At 38.5% G+C, this 25,166-nt stretch overlaps 1 protein-coding gene across 5 annotated transcripts in view; it reads left to right on the top strand.

The window, feature by feature from the left end:
• Positions 1–25,166, top strand: part of SNX13 (sorting nexin 13) — a 103,673-nt gene that overhangs the window by 42,949 nt on the left and 35,558 nt on the right. For all 5 annotated transcript variants that reach the window (XM_059712487.1, XM_059712488.1, XM_059712486.1 and 2 more), the window contains 10 exons: positions 6,762–6,883; positions 6,974–7,075; positions 8,546–8,634; positions 9,966–10,049; positions 11,338–11,476; positions 12,589–12,677; positions 18,027–18,126; positions 18,966–19,159; positions 22,568–22,672; positions 23,565–23,697. In XM_059712487.1, coding sequence (XP_059568470.1) covers positions 6,762–6,883; positions 6,974–7,075; positions 8,546–8,634; positions 9,966–10,049; positions 11,338–11,476; positions 12,589–12,677; positions 18,027–18,126; positions 18,966–19,159; positions 22,568–22,672; positions 23,565–23,697 — 1,157 coding nt within the window. The remainder of the gene's footprint in view (positions 1–6,761; positions 6,884–6,973; positions 7,076–8,545; positions 8,635–9,965; positions 10,050–11,337; positions 11,477–12,588; positions 12,678–18,026; positions 18,127–18,965; positions 19,160–22,567; positions 22,673–23,564; positions 23,698–25,166) is intronic.

The raw sequence follows: 25,166 nt of genomic DNA, 5'->3' as shown, positions 1-25,166 counted from the left end.
ATTATAGTAATCAGTCATTAGCGAACTTTGTAGTTTGTTATTAATAATTATGTATAGCAGGATATTATAAAAATTAAGTTACGAAATTTTCTTATATACTGTCACTAGGGGCCCGGTGCACGAAATTCGTGCACTGGGTGGGTGGAGGGGGAGTGTCCCTCAGCCCAGCCTGCCCCCTCTCACATACTGGGAGCCCTCAGGCGTTGATCCCCATCACCCTCCAATTGCAGGATCGGCCCCTTGCCCAGGCCTGACGCCTCTGACAGAGGCGTCAGGCCTGGGCAGGGGACCCTCATTTTCCCCCATACTGGTTCTGCCCCCAGCCCAGGCCTGATGCCTCTGGCCCAGGCGTCAGGCCTGGGCAGGGGACCCCCAGACCCCTCTGATTGCTGGCTCTGCCCCTTGCCCAGGCCTGATGCCTTGGCCAGAGGCGTAGACCCCCATCACCCTCCAATCGCCTGATTGGCCCCTTGCCCAGGCCTGAAGCCTGGGTCAGAGGCGTCAGGCTTGGACAGGGGACCCCCATCTCCCCCCGATCACTGGTTCTGACCCCCGCCCAGGCCTGAGGCCTCTGGCCCAGGAATCATGCTGGGGAGGGGACCCCCATCTCCCTCTGATCGCTTGCTCCACCCCCCACCCAAGCCTGACGCCTCTGACCCAGGCTTCAGGCCTGGGCAAGGGGACCATCATATCCCCCCAATCCCCGGCTCCGCCCCCCACCCAAGCCTGATGCCTCGGCCAGAGGAGTTGACCCTCATCACCCTCCGATCACCAATCACCGGATCGGCCCCTTGTCCAGGCCTGAGGCCTCCGGCAGAGGTGTCAGGCCTGGGCAGGGGACCCCCAACTCCCCACGGTTGCAGGCTCCGCCCCTGCCCAGGCCTAACGCCTCTGGTTGAGGCTTCCGGCTCGGGCAGCAGGGACCCGCAGCTGCAGCGGCCCCGTGATCGTGGGCTCTGCTTTAGGCCCAGGCAAGGGACCCCTAGCTCCCGGGACTGCCAGTTTCGACCGTGCCCAGCTCCCATCGCTGGCTCCACCCCTACTTCCTGCTATCACTGGCCAGGACGGAAAAGGCACCTGATTCTCCCATCATGGCTGGGGGGCAGGGCAAAGGCGGCCCCAGGGCCGCCTTTGCCCTGCCCCCCAGCTCTTAGCTCCCCCCTGGGTTTCCGATCACTGTCAGTGGCAGGGGCTTCTTCCTGCCTTCCCTTTTGCCTCCCTGCATTGTGCCTACATATGCAAATTATCCGCCATCTTTGTTGGCAGTTAACTGCCATCTTAGTTGGCAGTTAATTTGCATATAGCCCTGATTAGCCAATGAAAAGGGTAGCGCCGTATGCCAATTACCATTTTTCTCTTTTATTAGTGTAGACTAGGGGCCCGGTGCACGAAATTCGTGCACTGGGTGTGTGTGTGGGGGAGTGTCCCTCAGCCCAGCCTGCCCCCTCTCACATACTGGGAGCCCTCAGGCGTTGACCCCCATCACCCTCCAATCGCAGGATCGGCCCCTTGCCCAGGCCTGACGCCTCTGGCCTAGGCGTCCGGCCCGGGCAGCGGGGACCTGCAGCTGCAGCGGCCCCACGATCGTGGGCTTCGCTTTAGGCCCAGGCAAGGGACTCCTAGCTCCTGGGACTGCCAGCTTCGACAGTGCCCAGCTCCCATCGCTGGCTCCACCCCTACTTCCTGCTATCACTGGCCAGGGCGGAAAAGGCACCTGATTCTCTGATCATGGCTGGGGGGCAGGGCAAAGGCGGCCCCAGGGCCGCCTTTGCCCTGCCCCCCAGCTCTTAGCTCCCCCCTGGGTTTCCGATCACTGTCAGTGGCAGGGGGCTTCTTCCTGCTTTCCCTTTCGCCTCCCTGCATTGTGCCTACATATGCAAATTAACCGCCATCTTGTTGGCAGTTAACTGCCAATCTTAGTAGGCAGTTAATTTGCATATAGCCCTGATTAGCCAATGAAAAGGGTAGCTCGTACACCAATTACCATTTTTCTCTTTTATTAGTGTTGATAGTGGCTGGGCCACAAAAATATTTGTTGTGGGCCACATGCCGCGAGTTTGACATGCTTGTTGTAAGTGCTATAAAATATGAAAATTTCTGTGCTATAAGGAACCGGGTAGAGGGGAGCTATGCGGGGTGGGGGGCGGGGGGAGAAGAGGAACATCTGAAATAATCTGAACAATAAAGATTTAAAAAAGAAAAGAAAAGAATGTATCACCAGAGATCCAGACCTGATCTGAAGGAATAAAGCAAAGGGAGAGGGTCAACAAAGGCTGACATGTGGAATTGATGTTTTAGATGAATTAAGTAAAAGTGAGAATTGTCAGTTGAATGTGTGAGAAAGAAGGGGAATTTGTGGAGAGTGGGTAGGGATGAGCAAACCTGTCAGAGGGGATAGATTGTCCAGAGGCACTGAGATAAGAAAAGGCATACTCAAGTTTGAGAAATGGAAAGAAAGCCGGAGAGTGTGCAGAACAGAAGGGAAGGAAGAGGGTGGAACAGGTGATGATAAGGGAGTAAGCAGTATTCCGGGTATGTAAGATTTTAGAGAAGGAATTTGTGCTCAGGCCTAAGATCAATGGAGTTATTGAAAGATATTTAAAGCTTTTATTTTGTACTATCACATTTGTATTTTTAAAAAAATCACGCTGCTCTATGGAAAATAGAATGGAGGGGAGACAATAGTGGATGTGGGAGACCAATTAAAAGTAAGGAGATGATGCTGGTGTTAGAGATGGAGATATATGCATGCAAAATATATGGTCAGAGAGGTACACATTACAGCTTGGCTTTTGCTTGTATGCTTAAATTATAACTTCATTGCTTCTTTTCATCCCTCATTAAACTGAGTAATTTTTACACCCATTCTGTCAGGTATATAAGCTTCAGGACCTTGCTATAAATTTTATATTTTTAGGGTAGGGTTGAATACATCACTTATACTTTTGAACGTATGGGAAATATGCTCTCTTATTTTTAAACTAGAGGCCGGATGCACAGAATTCATGCAAGATTAGGCCTTCCTTCCCCTGGCTGCTGGCTCTGCTTCCCTCTGGCACCCAGAACCCGGGCTTCCCTCCCAGCCCCGGCTTTGTCTGGTCTAATTAGCATATTAAGCATTTATAATTATAGATTCACATGTAAGTAATAATAAAATGGAAGTGTAGATAATAGGATTCATTGTGTAATCCTTTTGTTTTTATTAGAATAGGAAACGTATGGGGAAATATTTTAAACAAAGTGAAAAGAGCTTTGAACTTAGGCATAACTTAAAAGTAATGGATATTAAGAAGTTTAATAGAGAATTATATGTGGATCAATAGAACAAAGTATGGTGTTTACATAAGTTGAATATTTTAAAAATTTATTACATATTTATCATAGACCATAAATTTAGAAAGCACTGTCATCAAAATAGTTTCAAATTTTGTTATTATAAACTAGGGGCCCGGTGCACGAAATTCGTGCAATGGGTGTGTGTGGGGGGAGTGTCCCTCAGCCCAGCCTGCCCCCTCTCACATACTGGGAGCCCTCAGGCGTTGACCCCCATCACCCTCCAATCGCAGGATTGGCCCCTTGCCCAGGCCTGACGCCTCTGGCCTAGGCGTCCGGCCCGGGCAGCGGGGACCTGCAGTGGCAGCAGGGGGCGCTGCGATTGCGCGGGCTCCGCCCCTGCCCCTGCAGGATGCCTCTGGCTGAGGCGTCCGGCCCAGGCAGCGGGGACCCGCAGCTGCAGCGGCCCCGCGATCATGGGCTTTGCTTTAGGCCCAGGCAAGGGACCCCTAGCTCCTGGGACTGCCAGCTTCGACCGTGCCCAGCTCCCATCGCTGGCTCCACCCCTACTTCCTGCTATCACTGGCCAGGACGGAAAAGGCACCTGATTCTCCCATCACGGCTGGGGGGCAGGGCAAAGGCGGCCCCAGGGCCGCCTTTGCCCTGCCCCCCAGCTCTTAGCTCCCCCCTGGGTTTCCGATACTGTCAGTGGCAGGGGGCTTCTTCCTGCTTTCCCTTTCGCCTCCCTGCATTGTGCCTACATATGCAAATTAACCGCCATCTTGTTGACAGTTAACTGCCAATCTTAGTTGGCAGTTAATTTGCATATAGCCCTGATTAGCCAATGAAAAGGGTATCCTCGTACGCCAATTACCATTTTTCTCTTTTATTAGTGTTGATACTACTAGAAATTGTTAGTAGATATTTTCCTAATTTATAAATGGGAAGCAATATATTACTGTTGTTCTTATCTTTCTAACCTAGAAAAGTCCCTTTTAGTTGAGATTTACATTAGGGTTTCATGTATTCAGTGGAAATGAGTCAAGAAGAGGGAAACAAATGAACTTGGATAGAGATGCAGAAAACTGTATTCCCTGTTCTCCCCACCCTACTCATATTTGTATATTGAAAGTAAAAATTTATATTTAAAATTATTTTTATGTAGTTGCATTGCTTTTTGATTTTCACTAATTTTATTTTTTACTTTTGTGATTTTCACTAATTTTAAATGTCATTACCTCCTCTATAGTGATGGGTTATAGAATTGAATTGGGTTTAAAATACCTTTGTACATTTTATTTTGTTTGAAAATGTCACTGTTTTATATATATTGTACCATGAAATGGAACGGCTCTAACTTTGAAAGATTACAGCTCTAACTTGAAAGATTACTTTCTTCTAAATTTGCTAGAAGGAACCTTTTATGGGTTAAATGAACTAATGCAATGGCTTATACCAACCAAGTAAATTCTGTTTTCATAAAATTTTCAGTGTGTATAATTTTGTACAAATATTCATTTTAAAGTTTTTCTTGAAAGATGCTTATATAGATTGTGATTTTTTTTTAAAGAGACTCTAGAGATTCCTAGATTTAAATTTTTATGTTGAAGCTGAATGTTGTTACCAAGGTTAATATGTGCTTATATACATGGTGCTTATATTCTAAATAATGGTAACCCTCCTCAGATTCCTGAGTTTAGGTTACCATTAAATGTTACTCTTCCTTTCCATATATATAACAAAATCATAGTTGTATAAATTTTAAAAAATAGTATATGAGTGCTAATAACTTATGTGTTTTTTTTTATTTTAAAACAGCCATTTGTTATATTCTTCAATGCCCTTATCTTTTGAATGTATTCTGTAAAAAAAATGACAGTGTAATCAAGTCAATTTCTTCACTAGCTTCTTTATTATACATATGTGGGTAATTAACATAATGAGTTAGGGTATACTTTTTATGGCCCCTCCATTGCCTAGCATCTTCATGAATAAACACCTAAAAGAGTAAATTAATTTTAGTACTAATTTAAGGAAAACAGCGTTAAAAACATTTGTTTATAACTAATACTTAATTTGCCCTGGCCAGTTTTGCACAGTCGTCAGAATCTCGGCCTGCAGACTGAAGGGTCTCAGGTTTGATTCCTGGTTAAGGGCAAGTACCTCAGTTGCAGGTTCTCCAGCCCTGGTAGGGGCACATGTGGGAGGCAACCAACCAATGTGTCTCTCTCACATCAATGTTTCTCTTTCTCTCTTTTTCACCCTTCTCCCTCCCTTCTACTATTTCTAGAAATCAATGGAAAAAATATCCTCAAGGATTGAAAAACAAAACAAACTGTTACTTAATTCAAGGAGAGGTGTAAACTGTTTTTGATTTATCTGTTGTCTTTATTATTTGCTCTACTTGTATACTAAATTAGCAGTGTCTCTTGTGGTGTTTTGCTTTTGAGATAGAGTACTACATAATATAATTAGTAATCACCTTTTTCATGGCCACATTCTTTGAACCATTTTTTTTGTTGTTATTTTGAATATACTAGTTTTTAAGTGCTAGTATATGCAAGCAGAAACCAATCAGGCTCCTACCAAAGGTATTTATTTAGTTTAGAACTTGGCCTATATAACTAAAAGAAGAATGTGAAGATTTCAGAAATGATTGAAAAAGAACCAAGAAATATTTCAAATGTTCTTTTCTTTTTTTAATTGAATTTATTGGGGTAGCATCTATATATATAAAAGCCTAATGTGCAAAGTGTCCACTTGGGAGTTTGACCAACTGGGAGTTCGATCGCTTGCTATGCTGTGTGCTGACCACCAGGGGGTGGCGCAGAATGAAGGCAGGCCCCTGCTGGCGGCCCACAGCTGGGGAAGGGAGGACCCGGCCCACAGCTGGCAGCCGCTAGGGACCCTACCCATGCACACATTTCGTGCACTGGGCCTCTAGTTGGTTAATAAAACCATACAAGTTTCAGGTATACATCTCAATAAAATATCATCTGCATACTGCATTGTATGCTCACCACCCAAAGTCAAGTTTCTTTCTATCCCTATTTATCCCCCTTTTGCCTATTTTCACTTCCCCCAAACCCCCTCCCCTCTGACAGCTCTTAGTCCGCTCTTTCAAAATCAGGCAAAGTTCTGAATTTCTAATGTATTCTTAGGTCTGGGATGAGAATTTGCATGATCTATCTGTTAGATTCACTTCAGATTTAACTGGAAAAAATATCATTTTTTTCTATTATAATCTTTAAGCTTTGGCACATAAAATGCTTAGTATGCTTAAAGTCTTAGTCAAATAGATTTGATATACCTTGGGTCTTATGAATGAAAGATAGTATTAAGATGTAATAGTAATTAAATGAACAAAACCTCAGTATAAATAAATTCAGTCTCTGATAATGATGTCTTTTAGTAGTCATTAAAATGAATTTATATTTCTTGATTAAAAAGCATTTACATATGCTTCTATGTAATATGTTTTTTATAAGGTCAAAAGAAATAGACTGGCAACCTTATTTTACAACACGCATTGTAGATGATTTTGGCACACACCTACGAGTATTTAGGAAGGCTCAACAGAAGATAACAGAAAAAGATGATCAAGTAACAGGTAATATCTTTATTCCTGAAAATTATGATTTTAAAATCTGTTTTGTGTATATCATTCAGTATAGCTTGAATTGTTCTTTTCTTTCTGCAGGTACAGCAGAAGATCTTGTAGAAACCTTCTTTGAAGTTGAAGTTGAAATGGAGAAGGACGTTTGCCGTGATCTAGTGTGCACTTCTCCCAAAGATGAAGAAGGTTTTGTTTTCAATTTCACACTTTTGAGAACAGTAACTGTTCAAGTTGATCAGAGATGAGTTAGTAGGACCAGTGAACAAATATAAGGGTGAAATTATTCTTTTAAGACAGGTAGCATAGTGAAGATACTGTTACTATTCACTTTATTTTATTTTTTAATTCCTAAAAGTAATTTCCAGTTGTTTTTTCTGTTTTGAAGGTTACCTTTAAAAGTTAAAGATGGTAATTAAAGATTACCCCTCTTCTTGGAAAATATAATAAGCATAAACATTTTGTAATTGAAATTTACTTTTTTGATCGATAGTAATTTTATCTTCACCTTGATTTATTATATCTAATTCAAGAATATATCTGGTACCCTAAAATATTTTCTAAGATAATGCTTATAATAATTTTAAAAACAATTTTTAGGGTAGAACAACGAGCTTGCCTTCTTTTTGGGAGGTTATATCAGATAAGCTTTAGTTGAGGGTGTTGTGATTTTCCCTAGATTTGCAATGACTAAGAGTCTTTTCTACTTGGCACATTTTTTTATTAATAGTATCAGGTGTATAATATATTCCTGTGAAGTGTCAGTATGTAACAAGTACAGTAAAGCATTTCTAGTTGTGGAAATTGTTTTATTTTTATAATGCTTAACATTTTTATTTCTTTACTTTTGCTTTCCTTTCCTCTTCTTTTTATATATATTGTGCAATTCAGTTTTTAATCACCATTATATTAGCACTGATCTGAAATAATTAAATGTAAGAAATAGATATAGTGATGTGCAGTACTTTTATGTAAACTGAGCTCTCAAATATGTAAATTAGAAGAGCATATTCTTTTTTCTGCCAAAATAGTGGAAGTTCTTTTTGGAAAGAATAATTACAGGTAATTTTTAAATGTGCAAATAATTTTTAAGTATGCAAACATAATTAGTGTGGTAGAGTACAGAATACATGGTACAACAAAAGTTGTTTTGGGAGCACTTTTGTAATTCAAATTTTTCAGTCATCCAAAGAGTGGGATGTAACTGAGCAGACTTAAAAATACCATTTTGATTATTGGGTAGTTACTATTTGGAGAAGAATGAAGAAGTTTTTTGTTTGTTTGTTTTTTATATTTTTATTCATTTCAGAGAGGAAGGGAAGAGGGAGAGAGAGATAGAGAAACATCAATGATGAGAATCATTGATCAGCTGCCTCCTCCACACCCCCTACTGGGGATCGAGCCAGCAACCTAGGCATGCCCTTGACTGGAATCGAACCTGGCACCCTTTAGTCCTCAGGCTGACACTCTATCCACTGAGCCAAACCAGCTAGGGCAGAATGAAGAAGTTTTTAATGAATACTGATATGTACTAATTACTAAAATAATAAGCCAGTATAATCAGAAAACTGGTTATTTCTACCTTTATGTGTTTTATATCAAGAGTAGACGGGGATTTCATATTTTCTAATGTTATTATAGCTACCTTTTTTTTTCTAGGATTCCTAAGGGATTTGTGTGAGGTCTTATTATACTTATTGCTACCTCCTGGAGATTTCCAGAACAAGACCATGCGATACTTTGTCAGGGTAAGCTTAAACTCATACCAAATAAATGGCTGTAAAGAAACTTGGAGTAGTACTTCCCAAAAGTTTTGGTCTCGGGTCCCTGTGACTCTCTTAAAAATTATTGAAGACCTCAAAGAGCTTTTTTTTTTTTATGTGGGTTTTATCTATCAATATTTACCATATTATAAATTAAAACTAAGAAATTTAGAAACAGAAGAATATACAAACCCACATTCCATTAGTATCAACACTAATAAAAGAGAAAAATGGTAATTGGCGTACGAGCTACCCTTTTCATTGGCTAATCAGGGCTATATGCAAATTAACTGCCAACTAAGATTGGCAGTTAACTGCCAACAAGATGGCGGTTAATTTGCATATGTAGGCACAATGCAGGGAGGCGAAAGGGAAAGCAGGAAGAAGCCCCCTGCCACTGACAGTGATCGGAAACCCAGGGGGGAGCTAAGAGCCTTTGCCCTGCCCCCCAGCCATGATCAGAGAATCAGGTGCCTTTTCTGCCCTGGCCAGTGATAGCAGGAAGTAGGGGTGGAGCCAGCGATGGTAGCTGGGCACAGTCGAAGCTGGCAGTCCCAGGAGCTAGGGGTCCCTTGCCTGCGCCTAAAGCGAAGCCCATGATCATGGGGCCGCTGCAGCTGCGGGTCCCCGCTGCCTGGGCCGGACGCCTCAGCCAGAGGTGTCAGGCCTGGGCAAGGGGCCGATCCTGCAATTGGAGGGTGATGGGGGTCAATGCCTGAGGGCTCCCAGTATGTGAGAGGGGGCAGGCTGGGCTGAGGGACACTCCCCCCACACACACACCCAGTGCACGAATTTCGTGCACCAGGCCCCTAGTAATGAATAATATAATAGACATGTATGTACCAACTACTCAGAGTCAACCAGTGTTATATTTTACTATAGTTGCTCTGTTCCTCCCTTGAAGATAATCACTATCCTAAAATTGCTGTGTATCTTTTCCTTTTCTTCTTTGTTATTATTCTTTAAATATAGATATAGGAATCCATAAATAGTTATACTGCAATGTTTTGTCATTTAAAAATTAACAGAAATACGTACATAGTAGAGCTATATTTTTGCTTTTCTCCTTTGAACTCTAGGTGTCATTGTGGACATGTATCCATATAGATCTAGGTAGCTGCATCTCAGTTTATTTAATTTATTTATTTTAACTGTGGCAAACTAGCTCACCTAGCTTATGGTGGTTATTAAGTTTTAGTTTTATGTGTATTGTACTTTTCTTAAGTAACAGGTTATGTTAGGGAATTTATATTATGCTATTGATTTGAACAGTGTATTAGATTAAATTTGTTTGTCTTTTTTAAAATTTTGTCCAGGAAATCCTTGCACAAGGAATTCTTCTTCCATTAATAAATCAACTCAGTGATCCTGATTATATTAATCAATATATCATATGGATGGTATGTACTTTCTAAATTACAACTCTTTAAAACAATTTTTTTAAATATAGAAATAGTACTTAGAGATTAGAATGATTAAGAAACAATTAAATAAAAATGTATCTAGAGATAATCTTTATATTTTCAATATTTCTGTTTGCTATATGTGTTAGTCAAGTTCTCTTTAAGAGATGAAATAATCTTGACAAGTTTGGTGTTGTTCCTACTTATTTAAATTTTAAAAAGGATGTTTTACTCCCTATGTGTATAGACAGATGACCAGTATTTTTTAAAGTTAGACCCTTTCATGGAGGCCACCGAACCTGATTATTCTTTTCTTTTGTTAACTTTTATAGATCCCTACTAGGTTCTCTACCAAGAGTTTTAAAAATATGCAAATCCACATCATTAAAAATTTTTTAAATGTATATCCCTTGGTTAGGAATTCTCCTGAAATTTATTCTAAAATGATGATAAGCAGATTTGCAACAACATTTAAGGCCACTAATGCAAACATTGCATATAATACTAAAAAACTGAAAGCAATTTAAGTGTTTCACAGAGGATTAGTTTAATAAATTATGCATATTAATACAATAGAATATTATGCAGCCATTAAAAATGATGATGGTATATCCTAAGTCTGCTACCTTCGCATAGCTCCCTTTACTGCATTACTTGGTTTAAATTTAATTGGCAGTCATAATGATTAGTTCCTTCACATCTTCATATACCGTTTCTCTCTCTCTCATTGTACTTGCTTGGTGAAATGACACTGTAGTTAAATTCAACTTAACCATCCATCTACTCTATTTCTATTCTTAAACAGCAAGTGACTGGAAAAAAAGACAAAATAATAGTGTTCATATAATCATAGTGATTCTGTTAAATTTAGGTTGGAGAATCCCACTTTTCTGTTTAAAATCCTCTAGTAACTTTCATTCCACATAGAATGAAAGTCAAAACATTTATTGTAACCTACTGGTTTGCTCTTCATCACCACTGATCTTGTTGTCTACTCTTCTACCTTTCTTTGATATAGCTCAACCATCATGGCTTCCTTGTTATCATCCATCAAACATTCTGAGCATGCTTTTCTACTTTCTAGCCTATTGTATATTTTATTTCCATAGTTTAGTTTGTGACCCATGAGAATTTAAGTACTCTGAGTACAGAGATTTTCATTTTGTTTTGTTATAAGCATTAGGAATATGTCAAGTTGTGCCTTTCACATGGTAGTCACTCAAGATTCTGTTTTCCCTTAATAAGTGAGTCCCCCTCCATCTGTTTTTTAAACTTTATTTTTTAGATCCGTGAGTCTAATTGCAACTATGAGGCCTTTATGAACATTATTAAATTGAGTGACAATATTGGAGAGTTAGAAGCAGTCAGAGATAAGGCAATAGAAGAATTACAGTATCTTCGATCTTTAGATACAGCTGGTGATGGTAAGTAATTTAAGTGAAAGAATGTTTTACTTCTTTATTGTTTACTGTATCTTCAAACAAAATTGGAATTTACCTAAATGTCATTTTATGCTATTAGTTATTTTTGCCTTAACTAAATTGAAATCTAGCTTATTGTGTTATAACATGTATTAAGAATACATTATAGCTGTGGCCATTTGCTCAGTGGTTAGAGTGTCAGCCCACAGGCCCAAAAGTCACAGGAAAGGGGCACATACCTCAGTTGCAGGTTCCCCAACCCTGGTAGGAGCGTTGTGGGAGGCAACCAATCGATGTGTCTCTCTCATTTCCCTCCTCCCTCCCATCTTTATAGAAATCAATGGAAAAAATATCCTCTGGTGAGGATTTAAAAAAATACAAAAACAAAAAACAAAGAATAAGGTATTATAATTTTGAATGTGAGATTATTATTGCAGTTATCTCTAAAGTAAAGAGAATTGGTAAGGTTTAATATTAACTAAATAATTTCATTATATAATTTTAGGTTATTTCATTATTAAATATAATAATTTTTTAATGCATTGGCTATTATATTAAACTAGGGGCCCAGTGCACAAATTTGTGCACCTTGAAAGGAACTGTGGGCCACGAAGCTGGGGTGGGCACAGGGTCAGGTCTTGGCCCATCCTCCACGCCCCACCCAGCCCCTCCCGCCATGGCCCCACTCCTGCTGCCCCCACATGCTGACGGCGTTGGTCCTGCTTGCACCTGCTGACAGCGCAGAGCAATTTGGGCCAGCAGTGGGTACAAACGGGTCTGATGCTGGCAGCAGGTGTGAGTGCCGGGTGGGACCGCGGTTCGTTGGAGCAAAGAATTTTCAGTAACCACCAAAGGCTCGCCCCGATGACAGCGACCGGCGTCCCACCTGGCTCCCCTGCTCACCTGCTCCACCATACTGCTGCAGCCAATGCACACCATATTCCACACGTGCCCCCGGGTGGTCAGTGCACGTCATAGCAACTGGTTGTTTGGTTGTTTCACCATTCTATTTGCATATTAGCCTTTTATTATATAGGATAACAGTAAGGGCATGTTTAAAGTATTTCACATATAACTATCACTTTCTAGTTCATAATCAATTTGTTTGTTTTTAGATATCAACACTATAAAAAATCAAATAAATAGCTTATTATTTGTAAAGAAAGTATGTGACTCAAGAATACAACGGTTGCAGTCAGGCAAAGTAAGTAAAGTACTTTTGAGTTAACATTCAGTTATAAATACTCTTTATTTATTAAAATGTTTAGCAGGGTGGGGGCATAGGTGAAAAAGGTGAAGGGAATTGAGAAGTACAAACTGTGGCCCGGACAGCCTGGCTCAGTGATTAAGCGTTGACCTATGAATCAGGAGGTCTTGGTTTGATTCCTGGTCAGGCCGTATACCCGGGTTGCAGGCTCGATCCCAGATTCTTTGTCATTGCTGATGTTTCTATTTCTCTCTCCTCCCTTCCTCTCTTAAAATCAATAAAATAAAATATATATATCCAGTTATAAAATATGTGGTGGAGAAGTAATGTATAGTACAAGAAATATAGTTAATAATATTGTAATAACTGTGTAGGGGCAGATAATTGCTAGACTTATTGTGGTGATCACATCATAAGGTATATAAATGTCTAGTCACTATAATTATACATCTGAAACTAATGTATGTGTAATATAAAAGTAAATTTTTAAAATGTCTAGCAAATAACAAAAAGTATATTCACCAGTGCACTATGCTACAAAAGAACTTTAAGAAAAAAACTTCTCTGATATAATGTAGTATAAATATTTTTGAAATCAAGCTAAAGAGATTGAAATACTGCCTAAAAAATGCTAAAGTAATTAAAGATTTTTTATTCCTTAATTTATTCATCTAGCCGTGGGCAAACTACGGCCCGCAGGCCAGATCCAGCCCGTTTGAAATGAATAAAACTAAAAAAAAAAAAAAAAAAAGACCGTACCCTTTTATGTAATGATGTTTACTTTGAATTTATATTAGTTCACACAAACACTCCATCCATGCTTTTGTTCCGGCCCTCTGGTCCAGTTTAAGAACCCATTGTGGCCCTTGAGTCAAAAAGTTTGCCCACCCCTCTATCCACTTTTACTTATTAAAAAATCTATTTATTGAATTTTGTGCATGGGACACCATGGTAGATTGACTAATAGACAAAATATCTACTTTCATGGAGCTTACATTTTAGTTGCAATCAGAAAACAAGCCAATAAATAAATTGATATATAATGTAAAAAAAAAAAGTAGAAAATAAGTAAAAGTGTGGGGGGAAAAGAAGTAAAGCAAAATACAGGGATAGAGAATGTCCAACAGTATTTTGTATAGGTGCTGAGAGATCTGGTGACATTTAAGCATAGGAAGGCGTAACATGAGAGAGTCCTATGACTTTTTTTTTTTTTTTTTAGATTATTTTTTAAAGAGTCTTACAGGCAAGGTGAAAGCAAAGGCAAAGGTCTAGAGATAGGAAAATGATTGGTGAGTTCATGGAGGTCAGTGTGGCTGCTATGGAGTGAATGAGAGGAATTGTCAATAGGAATGAAATTGAAGAGGAACCTTGGGGTTAGATTATACATGGTTTTACCTGCCATAGTAAGATTTTTTTTAAAGATTCTAATTGTAATGTGAATCCACTAGATATTTTTCTTGGTGAGTGATGTAATCTGATTTGAGAATTAAAATGTTTACTTTGATTCTTTGTGATGAATAAATTGCGAACTGGTGGGGCAAGAATGGAAACTAAGAGATCATTTACAAGACAATTGCAGTACAGTAATAGATGTCTGTAGAGGTTGTCAGAAGTAGAGACTGGATATAGGGCTAATAGGATTTACTAATGAATTAAATATGGTGTGATAAACTAAAAAGACACTTGGATGAGTTGAGCAACTGTATGAATAGTGTCACTTTTTACTTAAATGAATAAAACTGAGGGAGGAGGAGATTTGGAGGAGTGAATCTAACTTTGGATGTTTTAGTTGAGTTCCCTGTTCAGTAGTCAAGTAGACATGCTAATTAGTAAACTCCAATTCAAGGGAAAGTTTAGTGGTGGAAATATCTTTGAGAATTCTAAAGGTTATCAGATGTTTACCTAAAGTTAAGAGACTGGATGAGGTTACTTAAAAGAGTGAGTGTAAGAAGATACCAAGAACTCAGTCCTGAGGCACTTCAGTTACTAGTGTTTAAGACAAAGTAGAAAATCAAAGGTACAGAGTTAAGTGGCTGGTGAGATTGAGGGAAAACCTGAGAGAGATATCCTAGAAGCCATGTAAAGAAAGTGTTTAAAGAAGTGAGAGATCAGGTATGTCAAAGGCTACTAATAAGTTGAGTAAGATGAAACTTTGAATTGCCCTTGGATGTGCCACCAAGGGGATTATTGGTGATCTGATGATAAACAATTTTGGTGGAATAGAGAAACCTTAATGAGGGGAGTCAGTCCAGGAGGAAATGGGAAGAGATGAATTAGAAATAGTGATTATTGTTAGTTGTTTAGAAGGGTTTTACTATAAAATAGAGCAGAGATTTGGGGCTGTCAGAGAGGAAAAAACATTTTTAATTAAATTTACTTTTTAGTGTAGTCACTTTTTTGGGCTGGTTTTCTATTTTGGAAATTTATTTGTGACTCTGATCATGTAATTTTGCAATTTTTCTTAAGGAATACAAGACATTTTTAAATAACTTTAGTTTGCTAGATTAATTTTAGCTCACAGTACTTGAGGTCCACATTTCATATACGCAGGTACGTGCATTTGTGTGTATGCCTGTCTTTGTTTTATCTGTATTAAAATTAGTTTAATATACCCATGCAAATTCAGAATAGAAAAATGATATGGTTTCACTAGTGCTTATTGTTTCTTTTAAGTAGTTGCACTATCTAGATCAGGGGTGGGCAACCCCTGGCACGCGTGCCAAACATGGCATGCCAGTAACTTTCGCTGGCACGCGAAACCCTGTCTTATAATCTTCCATTTACAATTTTTTTCTTAATATTGACTTTTTAATTTTTCAGATAAATTCAGTGCAGGTGCATCTTAGATAAATAAATAATTTTATATAACAAGTTATCTTAAAGACCATAGACATGGCTGACTTTGAAATGCAGTTGGTTGAATTTCAGAGTAGCTCAATTTGGAAGCAGAAATTTATTGACCTAAGAGTTGACTTGGAAAACATTGAAAAAAAGCGATTATAGACCAGGAGTACCAGAGAGAAGTGTCGAAAACGAACTATTGAGGACTTGGAATGCCATTCCAGAAAATTTTTTCTGTTTAAAAAACTTTGCAACAGCGTTACTCTCCATGTTTTCATCCACATACGCTTGTGAGTCTTTGTTCTCAGTGATGAATTTTGTTAAGTCTCCTAATAGGAGTAGCCTGACGGATGAAAGTAGTAGCTCGTGCATATCTCCGAAGGTCACGAAATAAAAACCTGATGTAAGATCTCTGTCATCAGTGATGCAGCAGGAAAAGTCCCACTGATAATATCCAACAGAGTCATAAAGTTTTCTGTCGCACTATCAGTGTACATGTATACATTAAAAAATAAATGTAGCCGAAACCGGTTTGGCTCAGTGGATAGAGCGTCGGCCTGTGGACTGAAAGGTCCCAGGTTCGATTCCGGTCAAGGGCATGTACCTGGGTTGCGGGCATATCCCCAGTGGGAGATGTGCAGGAGGCAGCTGATCGATGTTTCTCTCTCATCGATGTTTCTAACTCTCTATCTCTCTCCCTTCCTCTCTGTAAAAAATCAATAAAATATATTAAAAAGAAAAAAAAAATAAATGTATTTTTCATCATCATATACTGTGCTTTTGTCGCTCGAATGAATTTTATTATTTCTTCAAGGTTCTTCACATACGTACACCTTAAGAGATATCAAGTAGGCGTAACATGTTCTCAAAAAATTAGGGTTGGCATGCAGAAGAATTTTGAGTCAGAGATTTTGCTGGTTTTGGCACGCACTCACAAAAAGGTTGCCCACCCCTGATCTAGGTCTTAGAGTTAGTGGTCCATCATCGTTATTTAAAGTCTTCTTGCCCAGATGCTTTTTAATATTGAATCCTTTAACAATCTCAATGTCTTGTTTGGAAACCTGTCAGTTCTGTTTTGAATATCAAACTTTATCTCTTTAATAGCTCTGGTCATGCATCATCCTTTGGAAATAACCTCAGAATCTCCACAGAGCTGTTTTTTTAAACATGCTACTCATCTTGAAATCTTAGAAGATCTTTTATCATACCTTTTTATTACAAATAAAGTTATAGTGAACACTCTTCCCCATCCCATTCTTTGTGGAGCTGCTGCTGGGCAGGAGAAATATAGGAGAGAAATCATGTGCTGACACTGGGTTGTTTTATGCCAGATATTTTAAGTCAATTACTCTTACTTTCAGTACTTATATGAAGGGATACTAATTATACAAGAAGTTATTTTCCTCCTTCAAATTATCTTCCTTCTCCTTTATGTATCACCTATGCCTAATTTAGTATCTGTCCCTGAATAATATAGCCTATTTAACTTCTAGAGAACGTCTGTCTTTTAAAATCGAGGGTTGTGAGATATGGATTTGGGAATATATACAGAGAAGCTGGTTAAAATAGTTCACAGAAATATTGTGGGTTTTAGAAGAAAGGACAGCAGGCTAAAAACAAACTCATTCTTACTTGCTTTATGGTCATAGGTAAACAATTTTGGTATTTAGCTTTCTTATATGTTAAACTAGAGGCTTGGTGCACGAATTCGTGCACAAGGGCATGCAGCCGACCTGGGGGAGGGGCCACGGGCAGTTGGCTGGCCGTCCCTATCCCCTGGTCAAATTTGCATATTAGACTTTTATTATATAGGATGGCTTTGGTGGTACTTAATCCAATAGAATTGTTGTAGAAATTAAATGAAGTAATGTGTGTAATGTACCTAGCATAGTGCTTGATATGTAGATTTTGAACCTTTTTTTTTTCTTCATTTGTTTTATATGTAGGTAGTTATCTTGCTTTTATAACTCCAAAAAGCATACATAATTAATTGTTTACATAGTCTGAGAAGAAATACATTTTCTAAATTTATATTTCTATAAAATACTTTATAGAAATTTTACTCTCTTGGGAGCAAAATTATTCTTTTGGGAATATTTTCTGTTTTCCCAGTAGATAGACTTCAATCTATACTTAAAAATGTTGGGATTTGTTTATTCTTGGACATATTAAGCATTCTAAACATCCTCCTGAGCCTCTAAAATGTCCGTTTTCATTTGGAGTATTTAGAAAGAGGGAGAGAATTTGAAAACACAGTAATTTAGAATTATTTTGTATTGGAAGAAATTAATGCTTATCATATTTAATATATATATACTAAGCAACTCTGAAAATAACATTCACTGAACCAAGACTATTCTATTGGGAACTCACATGTATGAGAAGGGAAATACTTTATTTTTATTCTATTTTAATTTGTAATTTGATTTTTTACACCTATATAAAAATCTTTAACCTAATGAGTGAATAGATGAAATATTAACCTACATTCGCTTTTATCTATAGGAAATAAATACTGTGAAACTGGCAGCAAACTTTGGGAAACTTTGCACAGTCCCTCTGGCCAGCATCCTTGTAGACAATGTTGCACTACAATTTTTTATGGGTAGGTAAATCCATTTTATGAAAATAATATAATCCTTGAAATTTTTAATAATTGTAACTATTATTAAATTTTAAGTACTCAGTATTAAGCATGCCAGATCTGTCTCACATCTTTCTCTTATTCTCTGAAATGTTCGTTTTTTTCCACTGGAAAACAGAGGTAGAGATTTATTTTGTTTTAAAGAAACAAATGCTTATTGTAACTCTTATGTGCATTTGCTAAACTGCTTTTAAAATAAACCTTGGAAGGGTCTACTGTGAATTTAAATTATTTGAGGAAGAGTATTTTATGAAGAATACGTGACATATATAACTGGTTTGTATCACTTTTTTGTGTGAATGGGGAGGGAATTTTTTTACAATTACAGCATAATTCCTTTTATTTGGAGAACATTTTTACCACAACTTTCTGATTCTTAATTTTCACGATAAAAAATATAGATACATGATTTGTTGAAAAGTTTAATTTTTACTCTTACTATTTATGTAAATATTAATACATATTATGATTATTAATGTTTATTGAGAAAAAAGCTGAATGCTAACAAAATGGTTTATTTCTGAGGAAACTTTGTGTAGCAATTTTATCCCCTAAAGATTTTATTATGAAAGGTAGATTTTTTTTTAAATGTGCTTTTATTTATCTTTCCTACATAACTGGTCTTTTTTAGCTTAACTAATTAATGATATAACTATATTTTCACTTCAGACACTTTTTATGCATTTTAAAATGTCAAATTTTAAGTTTTTGAAACTTTAATTTTTCTTAACTTATCATACAGCTACATGCACCCAGAAATGTGTGACACTAATACCTATGGTATGGATTTTATTCGGTAGATTACATGCAGCAAACTGGAGGTCAAGCACATCTCTTCTTCTGGATGACAGTGGAAGGGTACCGGGTTACAGCCCAACAACAACTAGAAGTTTTATTAAGCCGTCAGAAAGATGGAAAACATCAAACCAACCAAACCAAAGGTCTTTTAAGAGCAGCTGCTGTTGGAATTTATGAACAATATTTATCAGAAAAGGTGAGGATATATTTTGGTTAATGTGCTCTTATCTTCTTTGGCAGTATCATTAATAATAATTTTTATAGTGCTTATAAATATCTATTACTTATGCTAGGCACAACTTTTTCACAAATATTGTCTCATTTAATCCTTATCACAGTCTTATTTTGTATATTATCTTTATTTTGAAGGGAAGAAACTAATGTTTAGGAAATTGAATTAACTTGGCCAAGGTCATGAAAATACTAAATCAATGGTTCTCAACCTTCCTAATGCTGCGACCCTTTAATACAGTTCCTCATGTTGTGGTCACCCCCAATTTCATTGTTACAACTTGAACATAATTAAAGCATAGTGATTAACCACAAAAACAATATGTAATTATATATGTGTTTTCCAATGGTCTTAAGCGACCCGTGTGAAAGGGTCGTTTGACCCCCAAAGGGGTCGCGATCCACAGGTTGAGAACTGCTGTACTAAATGATAAAGTCACACACACTGTAGATTCAAAGACACAATAGTTGCAGGTAAAGAATGAAAAAGGTAAATTATGCAAATAGTAACCAAAACAGAGCAGGAATGTGTATGCTAATAGATTTTAGTATAGACAATAGATTAAGATAAAAATTGTTAATGAGAAAAGAGGAACATCTATATAATAAAAGCCTAATATGTTAAGTGTCCGACCATTCGTTCGACCAGTCGCGGTGATGCACACTGACCACTGGGAGGCAGACGCTCCACTGGTAGGTTAGCTTGCTGCTGGGGTCCGGCCGATTGGGACTGGGTGAGACAGGCTGGACATGCCCTGGAGCCCTCCCGCGGTTCCTCCCTGGCCCTGATCATGCACCACTGGGGTCCCTTGGCCTGGCCTGCCCTCTCTCCCAATCCAGAACTCCTCGGAGTATGTTGGAGAGCCAGTTTTGGTCTGATTCCACAGGCCAGGCCAAGGGACTCCAGGGCCTCTAGTCTATCCTATCTAATAACAGACAAACATGGTAATTGACCATACCTTCACTACACCTCCCATTGGCTAATCAGCAAGATGTGCAAATTAACTGCCAATGAAGATTGCGGTTTATTTGCATATGTAGGCACGAAGAGGCGCAGTGAAGACTGAAGGCGGCTCCGGCTGGAGCGAAGGCCTGGGTCCCAGGTGCCGGAGGAAAACCGGTGCCGGAAGCCAGGGGAAGGGAAGGCCTATCTAATAAAAGACAAAAAGGGTAATTAACCGTACCTCCGCTATGCTTCCCATTGGCTAATCAGCAAGATAGGCAAATTAACTGCTAACAAAGATGGCGGCCAGCAGCCATGCAGCTGAAGCGAGCAGGAGGCTTGCTTGCTCCAGTGATGGAGGAAGCCAAGGTTCCCCGCCTGCCACGGACTGCTCTAAGCTCCGAAAGCAACAAAGTTTCAATTATAGAAGCTAAACAAACTCCAGATACCTGCTTTCAGCCAGCCGCAGCCTGAGAGCTGGGAGCGCCAGTGATGGCGACAAAGTTTCAATTATAGAAGGTAAATAAATCCCAGAATAAAAGAAAAAAAGGAGAGGCTGGGAGCTTCAGTCGCCGGTCAGCCTAAAAACAGCCCTTAGCCCCTCACCCAAACTAGCCAGGCACCCCAGTGGGGACCCCCACCCTGAAGGGGGTGTGACCAGCTGCAAACAGCCATCAGCCCCTCACCCAGGCTGGCCAGGCACCCAAGCGGGACCGCCACCCTGATCCGGGACACCCTTCAGGGCAAACCAGCAGGCCCCCACCCATGTACCAGGCCTCTATCCTATATAGTAAAAGGGTTATATGCAAATTGACCCTAACAGCAGAAAGACTGGGAATGACTGGTCACTATGACACACACTGACCACCAGGGGGCAGATGCTCAATGCAGGAGCTGCCCTCTGGTGGTCAGTGCGCTCCCACATGGGGGAGCTCTGCTTAGCCACAAGCCAGGCTAATGGTTGCCAGTACAGCGGTGGTGGGGGGAGCCTCTCCTGCCTCCTCAGCAGCGCTAAGGATGTCCAACTGCAGTTTAGGTCTGCTCCCCGCTGGCAAGTGGACATCCCCCAAGGGCTGCCGGGCTGCCAGAGGGATGTCTGATTGCCAGCTTAGGCCCAATCCTCCCGGGGAGCAGGCCTAAGCCAGCAGGTGGTCATCCCCTGAGGGGTCCCAGACTGTGAGAGGGCACAGGCCTGGCTGAGGGACCACCCCCCCCTCCCGAATGGACAAATTTTTGTGCACCGGGCCTCTAATATATATATAAAAGGCTAATATGCTAAGTGTCCATCCCACTGGTAACTAGAATTTATAGGAAAAATTAAATAAATATAAAATGTTGTTTTTAAATTTGCCTCTTATTATTTTCTAGAAACTGAGTTCAGAGAGCTTAGAGGATAAATGAAAGGACAGAACCAACTAACATCATGTTCCTCTCTAATCTTTGTCACATACTCGGAGTTGTTTAGCTCTCCTATTCCTGTTTCAGGGGAAAACATAAACACACACACTACACCACACAAACAACAGATAAACACCCTTCTCTCCCCAAAAATGAAAATCACTATACAACCTGCTTGGACTTACGACCTGCTTGGACTTACTAACAATAATGTTGAATTAACAAGGGAGCATTATAAATTCTATAGCCCTTTTTCTATACCCTGCTGTATACTTTTTCTTCTTTTATTCATTCTGTTCCTTAGATACTTTATTGGATAGCGTGGAGAAATTATTTAAACTATGCATTCTTTTGCTAGTTTTCTAAGAGTTACCATCCTGATCACTTGATCCCCGGAGCTTTCAGAACTAAAACTTGGAAGTTGACATCATAAAGATGACCATATTCCTAGATTTCAGCATTTTTTTTTTTTTTCAGTAAAGTAGTTTTTCACATTGAACATCAGATTTTAGAAGTTTTTGGAACAGATGAACTTTTCAGATAAATTTCCTCTCATATCACAATGGAACTTCGCTGCAGTTTTATAAAACCAACTTTAGGATAAAGGTAGTCTCTTTTAAAGGGCATTCAAAGAGTCATTTCTATTGTTTAGTGGTAAGTAACAAATGGCTTATTATTTTGGCAGTTGTAATAAATACACACCCAGCAGGACTACTGAATGTTCAGAACCATCTCCTAATGAAAGTATTTCCTATGTGCCAGACATTGTGTTTGTATGGTTTACATAAATCTCTCTTAATCCTTGTAACAACTTTAGTAGTATTTCCATTTTGCAGATTGAGTAAATGTTTGTCTACCAGGCTATTTTACGCAATAACGAGGAAATTCTAGCTCTTATATCAGCCTTCTTAAACATCAAGTTATCATTTACAAACTAAGCATTTTCCAGCAGTTACTTTCAATAATATCAAGGTTTAAATTGTATTTAGAAATTCCAAAGATAATTATTACTGTAATTTTTGTGTTTGTTAGGCATCTCCACGGGTTACTGTTGATGATTATTTGGTAGCGAAATTAGCAGATACCTTGAATCATGAAGATCCAACTCCTGAAATCTTTGATGACATTCAAAGAAAGGTATTCTATACAACATTTATTATTATATCTTTCTTGAAAAATATGTATATTTCCACATGCATGTAATTTGTTTTTAAAAAACTTACTGAAAATTGTAAAAAATTGCTTGGCTGGAGTGGCTCAGTTGATTGGAGCATCATCTCATGTACCTAAGTTGCCTGTTTGATCCCGGTCAGGGCATGTACCTGACTGTAGGTTCAGTCCCTGGTCGGGCATGCACTGAAGGCAGTCAATCCATGTTTCTTTCTCACATCAATGTTTCTCTTTTTGTCTCTCCCTTTCTCTCTCTAACCATGTCCTCAGGTGAGGATTTAAAAAAAAGAGAGGGGAAACTAATGAGTTATGTTAATAATACTTTTCAATTACAAAAAAGGTGGGCCACTTTGCTAGTTTATTTATTTATTTAACAAGTGAGGGAAATCCTTATTTTAGGCTGTTTTATATCGGTTTGACTGCAGAGCCAGATATACAATCTTAGAATTTCATGAATTGATGATGTAAATAAATAATGTCACCCATATTTATTTGAATGTGTTTGAGTCTTTGGGTGGACTTGTTTCTTAGAGAATACCACTTCCTAGAACATCTTCTATAATAATAAAAGTGTAATATGCTAATTAGACTGGGCGTCCTTCTGGACGACCTTCTGGATGAAGCTGGGGCTGCGAGGGTCGAGCCCCTTGCACGAATTTCATGCATCGGGCCTCTAGTTATGTATAATCTGCTATCATATGACATATGTTGTAGTGGGACCCTTTTCAGTGCAATTTCAGTACTGGTAGACCAGAGAAATCATTAGTTGTGACAACATCTTGTAAATATGGAGCCTGCGATTCGTTACAGCAAGACCATTTTCTTTGTTAATGATTGAATATCTTCATTTATTCAATAGGTGTATGAATTGATGCTACGAGATGAAAGATTTTATCCTTCCTTCAGACAGAATGCACTTTATGTGCGCATGTTAGCTGAGCTGGACATGTTAAAAGATCCTAGTTTCAGAGGATCAGATGATGGTGATGGAGGTATGTGGCACACATTGCACATTTATATGTGTATGTATTTCTATATGTTCTTTGGTGTTGTTAATCTTTACCCGAGGATGTTTCCGTTGACTTTCAGAGAGAGTGGAAGGGATGGGGAGCGGTAGACAGAGGGAAACATCAATGTGAGAGAGACATATTGATTGCTTCCTGCATGCTCCCCGACCAGTTCCAGTGATCAAGCATGCAATTGGGGTACATGCTCTTGACAGGAATCAAACCCAGGACCCTTCAGTCCACAGGTTGATGCTCTATCCACTGAGCCAGACTGGTTACGGCTGTATTCCTATATATTCTGCTTACCAAATAAAGGACCTTTCAGACAAGATAAATTTTCTTGAAGGCCAAATATAAATTGTAATATATTTAAAAACCTACAAATGAGTGACAATGTTCAGTTACCATACTAAATTAAAATGTTGAAAATACAACAGTAGATTAAAATGTGAATCTGTAGAAGCCTTGAATTCTTAAATAGAATTTTTTTGAGTTTTTTCATGCAAATACTTTTATGATAAATAATATTTATGACTAAGATGTAACAGTAGGATTAGTGAGAAGATTAAATGAGAATTACAAGTAATGATTCTAGAGTATACCATAAACTATAAAACTTTATTTTAAAAAAAAATAGTTTTTTTCTCTCTTTAATTATACTTTTTTTCCAAATCCTGTACAGTTCAAGCTAGAAAAGCTGTAGCAGTCAGTCATTTATTGTATTCTTATAGTTTTTTCAAATGAGGTTACTATCAGCTTTGTATAGTGAGAAAAGCAGATTGTAAGAGTCAGAATAGTTATATTTTACTCCTGTTCTGCTACTTATTACCTGTGTGATGTTCGCTAAACAATTTCTTTAAGCCTCATTTTTCAAAATTGTGAGTCTGGATTAATAGTCTTCTCATAATAAATGTCTTACCTCTGACTTATTGTCAGATTTAAATGGAATTATGTGTATGAAAATTATAAATTAAAACACATCAATTTTTATTGGTAGTAAATAGTCAGTTATTTACTAATAGTGGGAGAGGCAGCCCTTAGAGCACAAGGTTCCAGATTCTTAGGTCCAGTGTTTATTTCACTTGTGATTCCGTTCCGAAGTTCTTGTTAAACTCTGGTTAAATATCTAGGGTTTGATAAACTTTCTAGTATGTTCTAAGCAAATAAATAATGTAAATAAAAAGTAAATGGGAAAGATTTGACTAAGTAATAGTTTAAGAGAGTACTTTAATTATAATCATTTACTTATGAATAAGTTTATGAATAGGACCATATGAGGTCCTATATTAGTGAGATTTTACTTTTCAAGTAATCTAAGAAATCTATTTACAGATGTTTGCATTTGAGTTTTAATACCTTTTGTCTTAATTATTGACCTGATATCTTGGGTTTTTAATTTGCTACTCTTTTTTTCTTATTTGTAAAATTAGAATAATATTTAACTGAATTTTATT

Source organism: Myotis daubentonii, chromosome 10, assembly GCF_963259705.1.
Source record: "Myotis daubentonii chromosome 10, mMyoDau2.1, whole genome shotgun sequence".
NCBI classification, from domain to species: Eukaryota; Metazoa; Chordata; class Mammalia; order Chiroptera; family Vespertilionidae; genus Myotis; species Myotis daubentonii.
Note: the sequence above shows the minus strand (reverse complement) of the source record. Positions and strands in the feature narration are given on the sequence as shown.